Source organism: Pantherophis guttatus, chromosome 4 (genome assembly GCF_059756535.1).
Source record: "Pantherophis guttatus breed Tessera chromosome 4, ASM5975653v1, whole genome shotgun sequence".
Taxonomy (NCBI): domain Eukaryota; kingdom Metazoa; phylum Chordata; class Lepidosauria; order Squamata; family Colubridae; genus Pantherophis; species Pantherophis guttatus.
In genome coordinates, this window is record NC_142066.1 from 51,010,556 (window position 1) to 51,033,097 (window position 22,542).

Below are 22,542 nucleotides of genomic sequence, written 5' to 3' on the forward strand. Positions count from 1 at the left end.
CAAGAGTCTCCAGTCACATGGTCCAATCAATATACAGTCCAGTTGCTAGGTGACCTCAGTCTCTACCTTTCAAACACCTGCACCAATATCCTTGATTCCCAGGGGAAAGGATTTTATTTAGGCTACAATACCCCAGCTATCTCTACACCCCCCCCCTCCCTGGCCCCTTTGCTCCAGGCTGTGTCAGCCCTGAAGCAGTGAGAAAAGAAACCTCCCTAGAGAAAAACTACAAAAAAGAAAATGGCCACAGTTCGGCCAACTTCAGGGTTGACACTTCTATCATTAATGGCGACTTTTAGATATACCTCTATCCTATGAAATGGCATGCCCTAACTTTTGCTTATGCAATCAAGTATATGTTCAATAATAGTGATATGTGATGTGCGATCTTAAGCTCAATTAGCCTGTCTCTTTGTAGACGTGAGAAGCAACTAGAGCCTCTGCAACAATATCAAACGATGCCATTTAGGTCACTGTTGCATATCTTGCCGTATGACATAATAATCTGATATCTTCCACAAGTAGTGATAATCTTCAGAATATGTATCTGCAGGGAATCTAGTTCAATTCATATGAATTAAGATCCAAGTTATTGCAATCGCTAGCATGAAACATGGACCTTACCTACTGTAGGATCTTACCTACTGTATTTGTGTAAATGTGAAAAAGTACAGAGTCTAAAACACTAATAAAAGAATAACAAAGGCAGCAACAATGAAATACATTTATTCATCTCCAGATTACAGGAGGGAGTAGTTCATAACATTCCCATCTCCAAGTCCTGTTGAAAAAGTCATCTTTTGATGATCTTTTCTGAAACCCAGAATGTTCAGATCTCAGGGGAATACTATTCAAAGAAAGGATACAGCAATTGGGGGAGAAAAAAAAAACACTGCCTCCGAAGCTTCTGAAATTAACAGTGTCTAAATCATGGGTGTCCAACCTTTTGGCTTGCCTGAGCCATAATGAGTAAAGAGGAATTGTCTTGAGTTACATAAAACTGGGGGGCAGGCATGATGGCTCAACAGTTAAAGATGCTGAGCTTGTCAGCTGGAAAGCTGACAGTCCAGGTTCAAGACCCGAGCACTGCACAACAGGATGAGCTCCCATTCCTGCCCCAGCTCCTGCCCACCTAGCAGTTTGAAAGCATAAAAATGTGACTAGATAAATAGGTAGCACTTTGATGGGAAGGTAACAATGTTCTGTATGCCTTTGGTGTACAGTCACACTGGCCACATGACCACAAAAATGTCTTTAGACAATCCTGTGGCTCCCTCGGCTAAAACACAAAGATGAGCACTGCCCCCTAGAGTCGTAAATGACTGGGCGGGGAAAACCTTTACCTTTATATATATAAATATATATAATATACTTAATGTATATAAACTATATAATAATGTTAAAAGTTTTGATTTTGTGAGGGCACATTACTAGCTGTCACATTGCATGCAGCCTGCAATGGCCAGATCTGGTCTACGTGAAGGGCCTACAGATTCTAATTGGAAGGGCAGAATTAATTCGGATAAGACAGTCCCAAAGAAATCCAGATCCTATGTAAGGAAAAGGCAAGTTAGCACCTTCTAGTAAGTGGAACTCTCAAAGCAGCATCACACGGACAGACTGAAATGTGCATCGCTCTATGAGCTGCCACTTTCTGGACCAGCTGTACTTTCAGGTAAGTTTTAAAATGTCAGCTGCACATGAAGTGTCTTGCACCAGTCCAGGCACAAGGTGACTAAGCCACATGAAACTAAGAGAAGGGTGTCTCATTCCAAGAAGGGTTGAAACTGTTGCGCCAAATTGACAGGCATCACTGAAAACACATTTAGTTATGCAACAGAGTTGTGTTAGGGACTTATAAATGATATTTCTCACTACTCTGGTAAATGCCTTGATGGTACAGTGGTCTAAGCACCCTGTTATTAACACAGCTGCCTGCAATTACTGCTGGTTCGAATCTCTCCAAGGCTCAAGGTTGACTCAGCCTTCCATCCTTTCTAAGGTAGGTGAAATGAGGACCCAGTTTGGGGGAGCAATAAGCTGACTTTGTATAAAATATACAAAAGTATGAAGGCTATTGCTTAATGCATTGTAAGCCGCCCTGAGTCTTCGGAGAAGGGCGGCATATAAATCAAATAAAAAAAAAATGCCAGTATGCCCATGCTAACTGCTATCACGTCATTAGCAAATTACCTCTAATGTGAAATAGTATATAACAGTTTAGCAAAGCCACGTAGCTTTTTACACTATACGGAATTAATGTAACTGCTCAGTTCAGTTACAGATGTGGAACATAAATATTTCATCAGCAAACCTAGACATTCTTGACATGGAACACCACGGAATTTCATTTTGAATAAATAAGCAAATAAAACTATATTGCCAAAGCTTGGTAATCAATTAGAATTCTGGCCTTCCAATAACTGTTACAGCACAAATCACAGAACTATAGCACAAGAAGAAAAATCAATAACTGTTCCAAATTTATTGGGCTCTACAAAAGATCCCAAGAAAACACTCTTGAAACATGATTTGGTGACACTGGGAACAACATTCACAGAGCAAGACTGGGATATTCTGAAGACATATTTTGTTATCTGTTCAAATAGATACAGTTATTTAAAATGAGGTGCTCTCCAGGAAAAGTTAAATCTGAAATAAGTATTAATATTTTGAACAACATAATTTAAAGAAGTTTAGTTTGCAAAGTTAGAGTAATGATTAAAGGGCCAGTTACCCTGCAATAGGCTGTTCAAATAAAACAAATATATATCTTGAAAATAGAATTCATCATATCATAAGACTGGAAAAAAATTAATATAAGTGCCTTCCTTACTTTCTCATTTCATCTATTTTTGCTTGTCTATATGTTAGCTCCCTAAAATTCTCTTGCAACTAGCAGTTGTTGCAACACTCACAGAGAAAGAGAAGTAGATTTATGTAATTAATTAATCATGAACATGCTGCCTACTCATCAGATTCTAGGTAATCTCAGTGTTCCTAAAATATGTATGATAAGTACAAAAATGAGTTTGACATCCATATATTAATCTTCAAATCTATTTAACAATTACTTTACTATATAAAACAGAGAATCCTTGGCAATACTAGATTCCCCAAGGCATCAAGCAATGAGCAGTTAAGTTTGTGACATCTGGAAATGTTTCTAGTCTTTTCCATGACTAAAGGAATGGATGAAGATAAATTCATACCATAGTAGTAGAAACAGAATGTCTATGGTATTGGATAGTGTTTCTCAATTTCAACAACTTTAAAATGTGTGGATTGGGTGGAAGTTGAAGTCCACACATCTGAAGTTTCTCAGATTGAGAAACATTAATATAAAGTGTTCACTTTCTAGGTCTCCATGGACGGAAAACCAGCTTGAATAAGAGCATACTCTATTTTCTGGACATACTATTAATTCTGCTCCAATCACACATAAAGTGCCTCTCAAAGTTATCATTGCATTATCACAGCATTGTTGAATTTCTACAGCAAATATTAAATTAACCATCAAGTTTTTGTAGCCGTTACATTGCCTTCTACAGAGCAAAGTGGGTGCATGGGATAGGAAATTGAATTTTTCTCTTTCCTACAATATCTTCCCTGTTTCTTTGTTGGAATTCTAATGAGAGGAAATAACATTATGAGAGAGATTAGGAGAGGATTTTTACATGTATGTTATATTACTACTGTAAAAATGCCCACCCTCCATATATTGGAAAACAGAAACAGTTTAAAATAAGCAGATCTCTTATTTAAACTCCTGAGTCTTGCATGGAAAAAAGGAAATTCTGCAAAACTTCATAAAAAAGAACTCTCAAATGCAAAAATAAAGGTAAATTCTGGGGAAAAAATTACATCTAACTTCAAATAAAATCTAGGAAATTCAGATTTGACTAATTTGTAAGACAATGAAATGCTAGATGGCAGTACTAAGATTTTAGAAGAAAAAGCTGTGGGTAACCCTACATTCATTAACTTAATTGGTTGGTTTAAAGTTCCCTAAGGATCCTGTCCCACAATAAAACTTGGAACAAAAAAAAATCAAAAGCCCAAGAAGGCAACATGTATTTGAAATTGAGCTGGGATCAACTAATAACTTAAATTTTCCTTGAACCGCTGAGATAAACCACAAGCAACTGAATCAATTTCTGGAAAAAAAAACAGGCAAATGTAGGCTTTGTATAAATTATTTGCTCACCTAATTAAAAATACTTTGGTGCCAAAAAATTCAGTTAACTTTGCCATATTACAAGTTCCGAGGAAAGATTTGCAATTTCAGTAGCATGTGTGTTTTAATGTGCCAATACCGCTCCCTAGTGAATTTACAGAAATGTAATAGCTAAAATTCTCTTTCCCTCCCTTGCTCTAGGCTTTTTCTCACAGTACAGCCATCCACTTTAAAGAATTATGCTCTGGCTAGATGCCAAGTATTCAGCTTAATCTATAATGATTAAAGTATTATGCTATCAACACTTGAGTTGAACATGGTTTAACTGCTCTAATCAAACAACCCTGCAAATAAAGTTACCAGGTACCTTTGATTACTATTTAATTCTGTCTGAGTATATGTACACACACACACACATTCACGAGCACTGAATTCAAAGAAGAAAAATAATCTTAAAGGTAGATGGCATTATGTCTATAATTCAATTCAATATATATTTAATAATGTGAGTTTACAGTTGTCCAGCCTTTTTTATTCTTGACCCAAAAGCAACTCTATTACAATGGACACAACAGATTCAAAATGTTCCCTCCAAAAATCACCCTTGCCCTGAATAAAAAAAATGTGAAAAGAAGTTCTATGATTAGTGTTACAGTTACAGCTGCTCCTTTTCTTCTTTCTTTTCTTCCTCTTGTTCTTCTGACAATTTATTCTTTTAATTAAAAAATTATGAACTAGTTAGTTTAATCATACTTCTCATTTGAATTTTTTTCTTTTCACAGCTGTGGTTAAATACATAGAAAAGGTTACAGACTGACATACTTAAAATTAAGAGATCCTTGCTGGAGACAGATGGAAGAAACGGGAAAAGGAAAGGGGTTTATTACATCATTCATTTAAAAACAAGAAATAATTTTTGGATTCAGTTATCTGCTACCTATATATTAAAGAACCATATTAAGGAACTATTTCACCCTAATTAATGTTTCCAGATATGCTGTTTTACAAATATTCTTTATTTCACAGAATATTCCCATGTGAAATGTGACACCCTATATTAAATAAAACAAAGGAGTTTTAACTCAAAAGTGTTATATGAAAATCTAGGGAAATACATTATTTCAGTGCTTAGAAACCTACTTAATTTGGCAGATGGGTTCTGATTACAGAATTCCCCCAAATGTTTTGGGATTCCCAACTGTGATTCGTCTCTGTTTCTGGAATTCTGACTTGGCAGTTCAAGATACTAAGTTGTGAGCTATTCAGGTTTCTGTAGCTGTTTATGGTGCCATAATGGACAGACATGCCTTCAAGATACAAGACATAAGGTAAGCCTGAGACACAAGGTAAGCAAAATGTATAGTGTATATTATTTCACAGATCCCAATCAGCTAGGTAGATTGGGTGGGAAACTATCACAAGTGTTGTGCCAACTCAGAGGAAGGTCTAGAATTGCTTGAGGTAGAAGATTGTGAGAAGCAACTACTGAAGCAGAAAACAGGATTTCTATTATCTTGAGGAAAGCCCTTTCAGCCAGATTTCATCAGGCTGCAAAGCATTTTTTTCTGGTTCAGTTGATCCGCCATCCAATCTTAGGGAACAATTGGCTGCAGAAAGTGCAAACTCAGGTGACAAGTAGATGAGAGAATATCAGAGATACAGAACATCATGTTCATGAGTAAGCCATTTAAGTGAGTAGTAAAAGTTGGCTACCTGATAATTGAGCCTTGAGGGGGACTCTGGGAATTCAAGTCTTAAACTGCCTTCGATCACTGCTTCCTGGAGCAACGTCTGTGTACTAGGTCTATTTGTTGCTCACACTTCACTCTCCACCTGTTATTCTGATGAATTCACTGTTTCATCTGTGACTTCACTCGAAGTCTGTTTCTAACTGCTTTTACTCTAATTTAGCATGACTGCTATTTTAGGCTTGGTTTCTGCTAAACCGGTCAACCTTCATCTTAAACAGGACTTGGCATATTCTGGATTCTTGAAGTGCAGTCTTCAACTTCAACATTCTACCACACTTAACAAGCATTCTCAGAAAAAGTTTTGAAGTGATGCCAAACTTAAAAGGGCCTCAGTCTTGCAAAGCTTTCCAATTCCCTCTCCCCCAAAAAATAGAAATAGACACTTTCATTTTAAAGGTATATGCTTTTTGTTTAAAATTCCAGTGAAGCATATTACTTCAAAGAGAACAAGGCAAGGCTAGTCTAGTGTAGAGATGGACCTGGGTAGAAATGATGGCAGTGTTCCAATATTTGAGGGGCTGCCACAGAGAGGAGGGGTCAAGCTATTTTCCAAAGCACCTGAAGGTCAGACAAGGAATAATGGATGGAAACTGAACAAGGAAAGATTCAACCTGGAAATAAGGAGAAATTTTCTGACAGTGACAGCGATCAACCAATGAACAGCTTGCCTTCAGATGGTGTGGGAGCTTTACCACTGGAAGCTTTCAAGAAGAGATTGGATAGCCCATCTGTCAGAAATGGTGCAGGTCTCCTGCTTGGGCAGCGGGTTGGACTAGATGACCTACAAGATCCCTTCCAACTCAGTTAATCTGTCATGTCTGTGCAAACTGTTATTCCAGCAGCAGAGAGATAGGGTAAATTGCCAATTGATGCAATTGATGACTTAAGCAAAACGGAATACAATCTTCTTCCGTGGTCCCATGAGGGCATGACTTTGGGGAAATTCCCCAAGCCATACTCAACAGAGTGACTGGGAGGAAATTTATCAACCCATGAAAGCTGATTACTACATTTCAAAGTGAGGCAGCCACACGTATTTACCTATCTGTACTACCAGCCAGGCCTTTATTCTACTGATCTCAGAGGTGCAAATTCTCAATGAGAAAATGTGACTGTAAGGCAAACACTGAGGTCCTCCATTCTTCTACTGTGTGAATGAAAAAGGCTCAGAGGGTAATATGATAAATTAATGTTACTTGAAGATTTGCTCTGGGAATAGGAAGAGTAATGCCTGGGGTCTAATAGATGAGGGAAAGAATTACTCACCTACAACTGCAATATCATAATGAATTTTTGACTTTGTTCCTCCCTACTCCACCCTCAGCATAACAAACACCCTTGGGGCACTAAACTGCAAATGGACATAGGTTGAATTAAATGCTAATAGGTGGGGGGGGAGGAGAAAACCAGTTGTAGCTTACATCTGCTGAGCAAACAAAAAAAAAAATTTCGCCAGAAGTAGGAGGAATTTCAGAAGCAACACCCTAATAATCCTATAAAAGGCAGAGGAAAGTGCCCCGTTAGCATATTCTCTGCCTACCCTTTGACTCTGCCTGTTATATCTCAGCAGTAGCACATCAGTGAACTGCAATGTCTCTTCGAATTTCTACTGCATCTAGGAAAATCTCTTCCTATGAAGGAGGTGCTAAGATGTCAGGCATTGGTGGAGGAAGTCTATATGGCTTTGGTGGGGGATCTATGGGAGGGTTAGGCAGTAGCTATGGAGGGGCTATATGCAGTGGTTATGGTGGATCTGGATTTGGTGGTGGTGTTGGCTTTGGCAGTGCCTCTGTGGCAGGTGGTGGTTATGGAGCAAACTATCGCTCCAGCTCATCTGCTTCCATGAGTGGGGCCTACGGAGCTGGTGATAGCATCTTTTTGGCTGGTGCTGAAAAGGAAACCATGCAGAATTTAAATAGCCGCCTTGCAAACTACCTGGAAAAGGTGCGTTCCCTGGAAGAGGCCAATGCTGAGCTTGAGCGTAAAATTCGCCACTGGTATGAGAAAAATGGACCTGGGGCACCTGGAGTGACTCGTGATTACAGCAAGTACCATCACATAATTGATGAACTCCGCAACCAGGTAAGAAAACAAATATTTTCTCAATTTCTGTCTAGCACTCTTGTGCACCTGACATTTTCTCTAATTTCTATAAGAGTACAAAATAAGTTAAGGATTCTATTTAAGCCTATACTACAATGAATGACTCCTGTGACATGACAGGTTATCTCTTTATCAAGGGCTTAATGTATTTAATAAAGATATCCAATATATCTAGTAGAAATAGGAGTAGAGGGAGAATTTCAGTTCAGAAAAAAAGTACATAGTTTAATAAAACCATTTAATTGAATTAAACTGTCTAACGCACTCTGCTTAAACTAGATTGGGTTGTCCAATTGATTAGAACCTCAAATATAAAATAGCTGATGTTTCATAAACATTAATTTAAGGGAAGTAGTGTAATTTAAACAGAATTGATGATATTTTCATAAATGTATAGATGTAAAAATCTGGTTTAAAAACAAACTTAGTTACCTATCTATATACATATTTGAAGAAGGAAAAGGTCTGAAACAATATATTGACCAGAGTAATTTGGAAAAAATAGTCTGGTAGATTGTTTATATCCTCAGCAAATAAATAAAATTGCACTTCAATTGCATTTTCTCTACTAGCAATCCCTTATTATATAGAATATATTACTAAAAAATAACTAAGCTGTATTTTCTACCAGTACATGCAATTATTATTGATTTATAATAAATGCTGTTCTTTTTAGATTGTGAATGTAACCATTGAGAATGCTAATGTAGTCTTACAGATTGACAATGCCAGGCTTGCTGCTGATGATTTCCGAATGAAGTAAGTTAAATACATTTTTCAGTTTTGAAACTCCTGAAAAAGGTTCTTTGCACCTTCTCACATCTTCCAGAAATACTTCCAGAAATACTAGGGTTATTAAGAGCATAAAGATCAGTGTAACATTTAAAACTCCCTCCACCACTTTAATGTTCTTCTGCACTAGGAATTAGATCTAAGTTTACGTTATAATTAGAAAATATCAACTGAAATTAATTAGACTTCATTTAGCAGAACTTTTTTTCCAAGTCAGTTGAAGTATGGTGTCATATTTCTATGACTTCAATTGGTACCCATTAAGTTCTGCAAAACTGGCAATCTTCAGTTATGTACAAATATATCTAAAGCTATAGTATCATATCTAGTATTCAGCTCTCTAACCTCATTATATTAACTATTGTGCTAATATATTAGCACAATAGTTATTTTTTTAAAAAAGATTCAGTATAAAGATTCATGGTTGTATATACACTACAAATGAGATGGTTTTCAAGTCTTACTTTTCAATTCCATATCAACACCTTTACTGAATCTGTTTACGTATCAGCTATAATAATTTGAACAAATCCTAGCAAGTTATACAATCCAATCTCTACAAGAACACCTGTCCTTTCCTGATGATCACTCAAGTTTGTAAGTAGCTATTCAGTTTCTAAGATACTAAGTAATGGGATAGAATTAATGGAATCAATATGTGGCAATGTAATGTCTCTAGTCAGGCATAACTTCTTCAATATGCTGCATTTTATCCTCCATCAGGGTTTTTTTCATTTTCCTTTCATGTATCAACAATATATTCTTGTGCCCCATCAATGTTGGGTTGCTTATGGGAGAAGATTTCTATTTTTTTATACATCTGCAAATATTTCTCTTCTCAGGAGCCTGATGTGTGCACATATGTATAAACTTACATTTTGATCAAAGAATAACACCATTAGGATATGTATTTTCTGTTTAAAGCATTTACTACATCTAAAATTGAAGCTCTCCTGGCGTTTGTGAGATGGGAAGCAGGGAGATATTACTCAAAACTGAACTTGGGTTCTACAATAAGCTAATTTATAGATATTCATAAAGAAAAAGTTTCCCCTTTCTTAATCCTTTTGCTTCCAGCAGTTTCCAGTTAATAAGAGTGATATTTGAGGGTCACCAGAAGCTGAACTAGGAAGCAGCAAGAAGAACATTTTCTTTCTGTGAACTTCCTTAAATTAACTTAAATGATGTTCCAAGGCAATACTTTCAATTTACTAAGTGCTTTCTAGCTCTGATTTTGTCTTTTCCTTGCTAAATATAGCTATTGCTCAATTAATAAATTCATTTATTTCCTCCAGATTTGAAAATGAGCTCTTCCTTCGCCAGAGTGTTGAAGGAGACATCAATGGTCTCCGTAGGGTACTTGATGATCTCACCATGAATCGCTCTGACCTAGAAGCACAACTTGAAAGTCTTACCGAGGAGTTGGCATACCTTAAGAAGAATCATGAGGAGGTAAAGAACTTATTTGGTTTCCATCCTAATCCACAGAACTGACTGCATGCAACAAAAAGGGAATCTGAATTTTGTTCAGTTTCTTTATCAACATTCTAAACCAATCCTTTTTAACTTATAGTTGTAAGATTCCACATATGAGACTAATCCTCAGTATCTTTGCCAATATTCATTGGGAATTCTGGAAGTTTCAATCTAGGACATCCAGAGAATCCTAAATTGCAGACAATAAGATAAGATACAATCTAGTAGGATATCTGAATTAAGACCCCAGGAGTCTGCAGAATAGGGGTCTAGTGCTGCCCATAGAATGTTCATTTGGGATAGGGAATGACTCTAGTTTGAATATTCAGTAACCCATGACACTTATTTGGTAACCATACCCTGTTTTCCCCAAAATAAGACATCCCCTGATAATAAGTCCAATGGGGCTTTTGAGCACATGGCAATAAGGCCAAGCGCTTATTTCAAGGTTCATAAAAATATAAGACAGGATCTTATTTTCGGAGAAACATGGTAGTAGGTAACTTTCAATCAATCATTCTCAAACTGATCTCTCTAACTATTCAGCTTGAGTGATTCATCTAAATCCTCAACAAAATAAGAGTATTTAAAGAGAATACTAGTCCTACATAACTTTTTTATCATTATTTATCAATTAGAATGGTTTATTTTAACCATTATATTTAATAGCATTGATGAAAAGAGAGTAATTTTTCATTTTCTTTCAAATTTTGATCACATTTGTTATAACGTAATGAAAAAGCCCACCTGAACAGGAAAAAAATCCATATCTAAGGCGGCAGCTGAATTTTCAGAATCTAATAATCTATCAAAATTAAAGTTACTTGTGTCATAATTTAATTAGTAGTTTACTTTCATCTGCTGCCGATGTGATATAAAATTATTTCCCACGACAGATTGGGGCTGGGCTTTGTAACTTGGATTGTAAAAATATCAATTAGCAGATCAGTATCTTATACCTAGATAAAGCTGGAATATTTAGGTAATTCTCAGAGGACAAGCTTAGTCATCATCAAAATCTGGCAAATGCTGAGTTAAAAGCACCCAGGTTAGTCCCCATATATCTAACTTCAAAATTTCACAGACATTTTTGATTGGAAGGATAAAAGTGGGACGTGTTGCTTATTATGTTACATCTTTGCTCAATGGGCCCAATTCTTTCTAGACAATTCTTTGTACTTTCTACTTTTTTTATCAGTTTCTCTTCCAAGTATATTTGAGTATAATGTACATGGTTCCTGAATTAATAATCCTTTCATATGCACCTCTCTCAGAAAGCAAATCTAAAACTTCCTCTCACTGCCCCTGATCCACTTATTTGTTACTGTGAACAAAATAATACCCTTTTCAACCTAGGCAGCCAGTTGTCTGAAAGGTACATTAGGTGGATTACTTCATTAGCAGGTTTGGCAAGCAGAAACCCAAAGGGCAGAAATTAGTGTGAATTCCCATAATAGGCATAAGATGAGAAGAGTATGAAATGTCCCAAGGCTGAAATGATTATGAGCTGAGGCATGATATTAGGGGAAAAAGAAAAGCAGATTGACTGCTGTTCAAAAAAATAAAAATAAAAAGCAACATTGGTACTGAGTGGGATTGAGGATGGGCAGTGCCAGTGCTGAAACAAAATAACAAAAAAAAATCCCTATTGTAGAACAAATACAAATAACACTTGAGTGCACATTCTATTTTTTGAACACTCTACATTAACTTAATACCCCCATGCCTGATAGATGCTCCAAAGCCAGGCAGGAAGATTAATTAATTCCAAAACCCCAAGGCAAGTCTTAATAAGACACACATCATTTTCCATGTTATCCTGGGGATCCTTCCAACAAATATATTAAGAATTTCTTATCAGGAATCTGGAAATGCCAATCTTTCACTTAAAGACACATGAAAAGTTTCACTATAAAAGTCTATCTATTAAAGTCCAGTTGAGCTGGTTTGTTCTGTTAGTGCTTACACAGAAGGAACTAAGTTTGCCTGCTTTTGCTCTCCACCTAATAAAAACGTATGAATTTCACATATGCCTACAATAGATATAAGTCAACAGGGGGATCAACAAGGATACTCTGGTTCTTACTATTCTCCATTTCTTGCAGGACTACTTTAAAATGGCTTCATTTCTATGTCTCAGATAGATTTCAAAAAGCCACTAAAACCACATTTCACTGGTTCTGAACTATACAAGTAACCTGCTTCCAATTTTCATATTCAGGAAATAACTCTACTGAGGAGCAGTTCTACAGGAGATGTCACAGTGGAAATGAATGCTGCTCCAGGAATAGACTTGACTAAGCTACTGAATGACATGAGAGCACAATACGAAGATCTTGCAGAACAAAACCGTAGAGAAGCAGAAGAACAATTCATTAAAATGGTAAGATGGTACCCAATTATATTTTTTTCAAGTCTCCTCCAACTGCACTAAAATGTCAGTTTGATAGCTCACAACAAAAATGTTGAAGTGTATATGTTGAGTTTTTAACATAATTCTTTAAAAAAGAAAAAAGGAAATACTCTACTCACAAGAAAATTCCCCCCAAAATCAGAAAGTTCTGATCCCATTCTTGTGTGTTATAATCCACCTATATTACATTACTGTTGTGCATCCAAATTAAATTCTTCCCAGAATTGCCTAGTTTTACTCTATATGTTGCTTCTAAGTTATATTTTTATTGATCTCTCCCTCCTTCTAGAGCCAGCCACTGCAGCAACAGATCCACGATGATGCCGGTGCTGCAAGCACAGCCAGGAATGAATTAATAGAACTCAAACGAAGTTTTCAGTCCCTGGAAATTGAATTACAATCCCTTTTGGCAAAGGTTTGCATTTGCTTCCTTTCTCTCAAAAACAGCAGGAAATCAAAATACATGTCTTGTTCTCTGGTCTGAAACAGACTTACCCTTTGTTTTCATAAAGCTCTCTTTACAAATTCCTAAATTGAAGAGTTACAGGACTCTAAGAGAAAATAAAGACCCACAGATAAACTGATGCAAATTCCGACCTCAGATCACAATTAGGCTCCCCATAATAACAGTCTGGATTTCGTTGCTGGATTAGAAAGGGATAACCTTAGACGAGCATGGAAACAATGACAATTAGCCTCTAGCAAGACTACTGTGTTTGTTTGTTTGTTTGTTTGTTTATTATTTATTTATTTATTTATTTATTTATTTATTTATTTATTGGTTCAATTTATATGCCGCCCTTCTCCGGAGACTCAGGGCGGCTTACAATGCGTTAAGCAATAGCCTTCATATTTTGTATATACCTGCTTAGTAGGGCTTTCGCCCCCTTCACCCCAAGCGGTATTCTTTTTTATACAAAGTCAGCTTATTGCCCCCACAATCCGGGTCCTCATTTTACCTACCTCGAAAGGATGGAAGGCTGAGTCAGCCTTGAGCCTGTGAGATTCGAACTTGCAGTAATTGCAGGCAGCTGGTGCTAGTTAACAGCACTTTAGTCTGCTGCACCACCAAGGCTCTATATAGATTGTATTTATATTAGTTGTGCCAAATTGAAAAATAGAAAAGAAAGAAAAATGTTGTTAGCAATACCAGAGTCATGAAGCATGCACAATTTGGATTGTGGGGTAGAAAAATAATATTGAAAAAATCATAACAAACCTTTAACCTGCTTATGTGTATTTCTCCAATTAACAGAAAGCATCTCTGGAAGGAACCTTGGCAGAAACTGAAGGGAACTACAGCACTCAGCTTAGTCAGTTACAACTTCAAGTCAGCAGCCTGGAAGAACAGCTGCAACAGATCAGGGCTGAAACAGAGTGCCAAAATTCAGAGTATCAGCAATTGTTGGGCATCAAAACCAGACTGGAAATGGAAATAGAAACATACAGGCGTCTGCTAGATGGGGAAAGGTGAGTAAACATTTTTCAAAACTGGATGAGGCAATAATTACGCAGTGAGTGGGTGGTAGATTCAGGCTTAGGATATTTATTTACACAAATATCTGCTACTGCAGATATTCATCTCTGCTTGTAGATTTCTCATGTTTTGTGTCACTGTAAGAAAGATTACATTGAGCTACATATGTTCCATATCGGATCAGACCAAAAGATTGTGTTTTTAGATGGCTAGCTAGAAGTTGGATCTAAATCTTCCTTTGGATTCATCAGAGGAAAAGCATGTATGTGTTCAACCACAATGCCTCTTACTCTCTATTTGTTGATGGATTGATAAGAAATGTAGGGTGATCGGTTGATAAGTAAATCAATCCTAGTGTGTAAGAAAAAGCATCACTCTTCCAAATTGGTTGGTTTTTTTTTTAAAGTTCTTTTTTACCAATTGTAGAACTGAATTTTTAGACATCAAAATCATGGAATATAGGATGTAAAACAAAATAATGCTTTTGTTTAAAAACATTTAAACAAACTATTAAGCGTCTCTTGGGGAGGTGTTTTTATTTTCTTATTTATTGATTACTCCTGCTAGTTATTCTCTAATTTTATCAAATAACAAGTAAAACCCACATTAGTTATCTCTATTAAACAAAGTAAAAAATAATTCTAATTTATATATACAACCCTCTCTGATACTGTCTAGAAATTCATAAGAGTATCCATACTGTATTTTTTTTTAAAAAAATCATGGGGCTGATCATCGTTATTGAATTAATTTAGTTTTCAAATATCTTATCAATAGGAATAATAAAAATATAAGATGCATGACACAGAATGCATATCTCTCTCTTTATTCAAATATTTATTGCTCTCAAGCTTTAAAGATTCAGATAAATATTACAATATTATTAATACTGTGTTCCTTGTTAACAGTATCCGTGCTGCTTACGAGACAAAAGTTCAAATCAGAGGTAATTATAATCCTATTTTTTTAGAAATAGTATATTGCTATTTGTATTGACTTGGTATATCTTGGTATATCTAAAAATATATCACACAAAATTGAAAATATTTCCTCATGAACAATTTCATTTCATAAAATGAAATGCATGGATTTAATTATCTTTAACTCCTTCAATAACCTTTATTCCACCTGTTAGCTCAGGCACAGATCTGGTGCCTTTCAGATGTACTGGATTATGTCTCTTAGAATATCCAGGGAAGACAATAAAAAACTAAACTAGTTAGGAAGTTGAATATTAACATTTCTGAAAGCTAGTTGACTAACAAAAGCTATTTCAAATCCTTGACTCTTCCATTCATATCCAAATTATATGTTTTCCTGATACTCCTGGATTAATACCAAGGGCATAAGGCAAAAATTGATGATACCAGTTTGAGGGGTGAGATGGCCTATCATAGCTGACTGAAATAATGTTGATTTAATCTACAAATGTATTGGTCTAAAACTTCCACCAATCCCAGCCAGCATGACTAATATCCATGCTGAATGAAAAGTATGAGTTGAAATATAAGGTTGAGGAATGGGCCCTGAAAACTATTTTATGAGGCTAAACCTATGCTGGCACAATCTATTTTGGCTTCAGCTTGAGAATCACTGCAAAATTTAGAATATTACAGGAGGGAAAGGATTCCATGAACTAAATGACTGCTCGAGTATAAAACTAATAGTCACCCATATGAAATTATAGAAAATGTTAATAAGGAGTTGAAAGAAAAAATGTGCAAAATAAATTTGGGCATTAAGAGGAAAGTATAAGAAAAAATTGTTTTAGTAGTTTCCAATCATCATCAGTTAGAATGTTTGCAATCAAAAACAGATGCAAAAAAAGAAAATTTATTACCAGAATGACCCATTTAGTATTTATATCTTGGAGCCAGTATGGCTGTAAATACGTTGTCAGTTCTATAAGGTAAATTGATTACATAATACCATAGTCGGAAAACAGTAGCATATGTGTGGTTTTTGTCCCTAGAAATTGTCTTTTGCCGACTCATATCAGACATTTAATATTTAGGTGGGATGACATGACAGAGTCTTCATCTTATTTCCAGCAATTTTTCTAATATAATTATCATGATGAGAGGTTTTACCGAATATAGTGCTATTTTTAAAACTGGTACTATTAATCAATAAAACTATTATAATTTTCCTTTGACAGAACCCACCAAAACCAGGGTGGTTAAAACCATTGTTGAAGAACTGGTGGATGGCAAAGTCATCTCTTCCCAAGTGAAATCGGTGGAAGAAAAGACAACTAAATAAACTGCAAGAAGGAAATATTTCAAAGCTTGCTTTTGAGGGAAAACTTGGGTAGAAGAAAGCCATCGGAATCAATTGTCAATTCACAGCTTAGCAGCTTTTTGCTTATACGGGTCTGGGATTCAAATTTAATCAAATTTACTCACTGAAACCAAAGAATGATTAAGTATGGACAAATCCAAGGAGTCTAGAAAAAGAAATCCTACACATTATGCTTTCTTCTAACTTTAAAATACTGACTTAAAAACCACATTCTGTTTTCTGCTGCAATGCAATAAATCTTCTGTTTGCAACTTATATCTGTCTGAGATTCTTTTTTACATTCTGATTTTCATATTTAATAGCAGATTTAAAACATACTGAACTTTCAGAGTTCTGTAATCACATCAGCATCCCCAAGGCTATTTAATATAAATAAAAGTTTAACTGGGCTCGCATTAATAATTTAGCTATCTGCCTGGAAATATAGCTCAGCTTATTCCTGAAAAAAATAAAGGTTGTGAATGTCATATAAGAAAGCACTGTGAAAAGCAATCCAGATTACCCCTACAAGAAAATTTGAATACAAATTATAGTTATAGTGTAAATATCATATTTCAGCATCAGAAATAGAATAGTTGCACTATGACTTCTTGATAAGACAATTTTTAAATACCAGAGCATTTATTATTACTATTATTATATTACTATAATATAATTATATTACTATTACTAATTATTCATTACTTGCTAAAACTGCTATGTTTGCTGGTATATGTCCATATCATACTGAAAGACTTTTGGTTTAAAATGGAGAAATGTGATTGTTTACTTATATTTCAATTTATTTATATATTCAGCCCATCTCACTATCCAAAGCCAACTCTTTGGTAATGCCCATTAGCTGACTTACCAGCAGCCTAGGCAGATGACAGTTCTCTGAATGATTCAGAGCCTATCCCCTCTCTGGGAAAATCACTATCAAACTGCACTTGCTGGTAACAGGTTTCCTGTAAAGCTCAAACAAAATCCATCTTTCAGCAACTTATAACCGTTATTCCATCCCTTGTACTCTGGAAGAAGAGGAAACAGACCTTGGAAGTCTCCTACAAGACATCTAGTATGAGAGTTACTGGGTCTCCTCCACCTATTTCTTTGGTTGTCTTTTTTCTAAGTTAAACATGCCCAACTCCTTGAATCTGGTTTTTCATGGGGCTTAATTTCTTTCTTTCTTTTTTTAAGTAAAGTTTTTTTTTATTATTTATTAATTTTTTAACAATTTATTAATTCTTTTTTAAGAAAAACACAAGAAGATCATTGTGGATAGAAAATAAAATATCATCACTAGAGAATCATAAAATTTAAAAATCATGATTTCATTAATTTCTAATCCCTGGATTGCCATCTTTTTCTGAACCTGTTCCAATTTTTTCTTAAGTTTTCTTAAGTTTGGTGTTCTGAGCCGAACACAGTGGGGAAGCAAGATCTGAGCTTAAAAAAGTAAATTGGATAGATTGTTTTACTTGATTAAAGTGGATTTGCATTTTTTTTTTTGTAGTCACTCCACTCTACTGATTTATATTCTCACTGCAATCAACTACTATTTAGCTCTCTTTCACACGTGTCACAGTAGTGGGTTTCAAATCCCGTCGCTACTGGTTTGCTCATGGATGCGCATGCGCTTGTACGTATGCACAACACTTCTGCACATACACAGAGATGTCCAGGCAGGTGCGCGGAGCCTCCCAACGCCACCACTACCGGTTTGCCCAATCTGGGGCAAACCAGTAGCAACCCACCACTGATGTGACATTATCAAAACAGGTGTCCCCTACTCTACATCTGTGCCTTTGACTTGTAAGTGAAGAGCTCTGCACTTCCTGCTAAATTTCATTCTTTTACTTTCAGCCCATCTCTAATGCAGCCTATACTTCTGCAGAACTTTAGAATTGCAAGGAGGTTAATAGGCATTGTGGAAGAGATTGTTGTTGATGATGATGTTATCCATTCAGTCCTGTCCAACTCTTGGCCATTCTATGGGCCAGGTCTCTCTACATCTTCCAATCTTGCATAACTTCTTCTGCTCTGGCTGGTGTCAACTTTGATGGTGTCCAACCACCATGGTTTTTTGACAGCCTGGTTTCCTTTTGCTGCTAACTCTTCCAAATATAATTGCTTTCTCCAATGAATTCCCCTGCATGACATGGCCAAAATAAGTGAGCCACAGTTTCGTGATTTTGCCTTCCAATAAATAAATACCATCATTTGAACTTTGTGTTCCATGAAATGGCTGGGAGTTTTAGATATCACAAGCCAGTTTATTGATCACACTAATGTATTCGAGCTGTATATTTAATTAATAATTTCTATGCAGAGATTATCTGAGACATAACAATTATTTCAACAGATCCTGCAGGGTAAAAAGATTGAAAAATTCTATTCTAATCTACCAAGTTCATTTTAAATTGTATGTCTTCTAAGGTATACGTTATCCCATCAAATAATGTATCATCTGCAAATCTGATGTGCATGTCTTTCACATCTTCATCCAAATAATTAATGAAAATATTGCAACAGAAGATCGAAGACTGACACCTGTAGCATCCTGTATCTCTTCATTTTGATAAAATACCTGGTGAATAATCTTTGCATATAATATTTCAGCCAATAACAGTAAAAGTTTATCAGAGATTCAACTGATAAAATTCTGAATGATTACACTGATTACAATGGATAAGCAAAGAGGAGGTGAACTATATTTTCAGAATGCAAACATACTCTTTGGAGGGTTATTTGGGGAAACTCTCAGCCTAATGTGTCATTTTGAAGGTTCTAGTTGTTGACTATTGAAGGAGATTTTAATTTTTCACATTAAATGCATCACAAACTCTGTCTTTTAATGTCAAGTTTTGGTCCCTGGAAAACTTCATTGGCTATTAATTGAAATTGACATCTGACATACCTAATAAATTGGAGGGTCTTATGGTCCAATTGTTGTAAAAATACCACATCTCTTTATATTATCCACCAGAAAAATGTGATGTGCAATAGCATGATAGCTACAATTTGAATATTCTGATTATGTTAATTAGCAAAGAGGGAAATCCAGATTTGGAAATTACAAGGTGATCTTTTCTTTGGAAAACATGTGGAATGTGGAGTGTATACTTAAAATTAACTAATAAGAACAGATAATGATGCTAGTCAAACTGCAATATGAATACCACTAACCAGTTGTCAACTGTGAAGCTGACCTGACTGAGACCATCTTGGAGGGATAGGGAGGGGGGGAATAGAAATAGTTGAAGTTTTGTAGCCAAAACAAAATAGTTTCCCCTAAGAACCAAGGACATTCCCGTAGGTGGCTGAGGAGAGGAGGAATGAAGTTTCCAAGCTACCAGACAGCACTTTTTTTTTTAAAAAAAAATTGATTTATATTCCGCCCTTCTCCAGAGACTCAGGGCGGCTTACAATGCGTTAAGCAATAGCCTTCATACTTTTGTATATTTATACAAAGTCAGCTTATTGCCCCCACAAACTGGGTCCTTGATTGGACCATGTGCTGACTGTTTGGGAAAGGGGGGAAAGTTTTGCTTTTAATTAGGTGAAAACCACGGGAAGCTTTAGAGTCTGTTTTCACCACTCTGTGCTAATATGATATATCCAATAAACATATTCTTTGAGGAACCTACTTGCCTTGGAGTTCTGTTTGCCATGGGTGTATTACTTGGAACCCTGACACCAGTCTTTTTTTTTTTTCATAGATATTGATGCTCGTTAGAATGCACATCAATAATATGGAAACTAACAAAAGGGCTAAGAAATTGGTAGTGCATGTCTTTGTTAAGTGTGAAAAATTTATATTAGTAGGACAAAGGACATTCATTCTCCTCTGGTTATATAACTGTTTGAGGAACCAAGTTCCCTTTCCATATTTGAGTAATTATTCCATTATTTGGAGATATAATCAAATTTATGTATGTATATTATTTCATTTTTAATCTCCGGTATACTATTTTTCCTCCTTTTTTCTTTTAAACTTTAACAGACTTAAATGTAAGCAAAACTAAATGCATAGTATAAAATAGGTACAGATATAAGACTAATAGAATTAATATGAATGTAATTTCTCCCTTTGCCTTCTTTTATTTTGTCTGTGTATGTATGTGTAAATTAAATTTGGCTAATTATTATTTTGCTATTTCAACTGTATTAAAAAAATTAAATAGATTAAAAAACAAAGTACCAAACTACGAACCCACAAATACCATTTCACAATTTATTTAAAATCTCCTTATTAGCAAATTATTTTATATTTTAGGCTTAAAATAATTAAGTTTTTTTTTCTAGAAAGGACCCAGAAGGTTATGGAAGTCAAGTAGGGGAGACTATTAGAATAATTTCGTTAGCTGTTATAGTAACAAATCTTATGGAAACTGGAGAGCTATAATATTACATTTCAATGTTGCAAGTTTGTAGAATGCCTAAGCTTGTATACATTATTCTTTAGCACTCTTTGAACCAAAGAAACGTTAACCATGTCATTTAGCTGTAGGAAAGCTCAGATGATTACACAATGATTCACAAAGTTATAATCCTGTATAAACAAATATTATAATTTATATGATTCATATGATTTACTTATTATTCCTTTTTACCTGGCACTTAAGCCAAAACGTAGTTTATAGATTACTTTTCCAAAAGTAAAATGAAAGGCAGTCCCTGCCCTCAGGCCTATGTTCTAAAATAATGGCACAAAATAAATATAGAGGCACCATATTTAATGTTATTCAGTTCTCTTCAGTTCTAGTGTAGAAAATAATACAACAGCTAATAAAGGTTCTTATTTTTCTTCCTTCCCCTTTGAAACCATGTTTTAAAGTATTTAAACAAAAGAAAACTTCCTTTTGATCTTAATGTTTAAATATGAACTATAAATGTTCATATTTCTCCACCTTTCTTTTATCAAGTTTTCAATAATGGCTTGCCCCTTGCATGAACAGCCATTCTTTTGAATGACCAGAATGTTGCTGGATTCATGTAATGTAGTTGTCAGACCTGGAAGCCATATTTCTACCTTTGTGCCTTCAGGCTTCAGGCCTGCCACAAATCCTACTGTGGGAAATTGGGAGGGGGGACTGCATAGAGAGAAGAAGATACATAGTCACAATAAAATGCTTTATAGAAGGTCAAGGCCATGGGGCCCTGCAGCTGTGTGGAGAAGAATGAGGAGGTATCATCTGTTCTGGACAGTAATTGACTGGATGTGTGACGGACATGTGAGAGAGGGGCAAGGTCTTTAACTTTTTGGGTGTGGAAAACCCGGAAGCTCTTAGATTCGGGTTTTCACAGATGTGCAATATGACATCTCTAATAAAATTTAGCTTTGAGGAAATTCAAGCCTCAGAGTTTGATTTCGTTGGGGGTGTTACTTGGAACCCTGACAGTAGTTTGCTTTTTAATCAATCCTTTGAATTAAAAAAAAAAAAAACTTTCTAGGCTCCTCCTGTTGTTTTTTATGTGCTTAAAAAACCTAGTTGCTGAACAAAACTTTCACCTTTTTTTTTAATTTTTCTTGAGTGAGGATCCAAAACTATGAACCAATTTCTCACTACTATACCAAAGGTCAACAGCTGGGTTTATATTCCATTTGAATTATTTTATCTGGTGAGTGAATTAAATCATTTGCAATACAGACTGACTGAATAACTGGTGAAAAAATTAACAAGTATGTCATAGGATATTTATTTTCATGTTAGAAAAAACTTGGGGACATATATGTATGTCAGGAATAAGCAACTCACGTTTCATTGATATTCCCACAATCTTTGCAAATGGTACTTGGGCCTGAAACCTATGACATCCATCTCTGATATATACAACAAGATAATAATAGTAAATAACTACTCTTTGCCAAAAGAAGTATATGAGCATGACATGGTGCAAGATTTCCATGCAACAATTAAATCCTACATTTTTAAAAATCATGGTGAAATGTCTCTCGCTTTATGCTCTTAAAAATAAATAGTATGCATTTTTCCAGTCCTTGTATACAAATGGGCAGCTTTAGCCAGCTTTAGGGGCATGTTTGAAAAGAACCATGATAACTAATGCT

General features: G+C 35.5%; 1 protein-coding gene and 1 long non-coding RNA gene across 2 annotated transcripts in view; one reads left to right on the plus strand and one right to left on the minus strand.

Annotated features, from left to right (window-relative positions):
• LOC148114094 (uncharacterized) overlaps positions 1-22,542 on the minus strand; it is an 83,282-nt gene that overhangs the window by 31,556 nt on the left and 29,184 nt on the right. The window lies entirely within an intron of this gene.
• Positions 6,365-16,745, plus strand: LOC117664630 (keratin, type I cytoskeletal 12-like). Its single transcript, XM_034415743.3, has 8 exons — positions 6,365-8,010; positions 8,708-8,790; positions 10,119-10,275; positions 12,521-12,682; positions 13,002-13,127; positions 13,968-14,182; positions 15,098-15,135; positions 16,348-16,745. Exons 1-8 carry the CDS (start codon positions 7,519-7,521, stop codon positions 16,449-16,451), a joined length of 1,377 nt encoding a protein of 458 aa, XP_034271634.1. The 5' UTR covers positions 6,365-7,518; the 3' UTR covers positions 16,452-16,745.

Excerpts from the sequence above, each read along its gene's own strand:
- LOC117664630 (XM_034415743.3), top strand. The coding sequence starts at position 7,519 with ATGTCTCTTCGAATTTCTACTGCATCTAGGAAAATCTCTTCCTATGAA. Across the intron at positions 8,011-8,707 it reads TTGATGAACTCCGCAACCAG|ATTGTGAATGTAACCATTGA; the intron begins GTAAGAAAACAA and ends TGTTCTTTTTAG. Across the intron at positions 14,183-15,097 it reads CGTCTGCTAGATGGGGAAAG|TATCCGTGCTGCTTACGAGA; the intron begins GTGAGTAAACAT and ends CCTTGTTAACAG.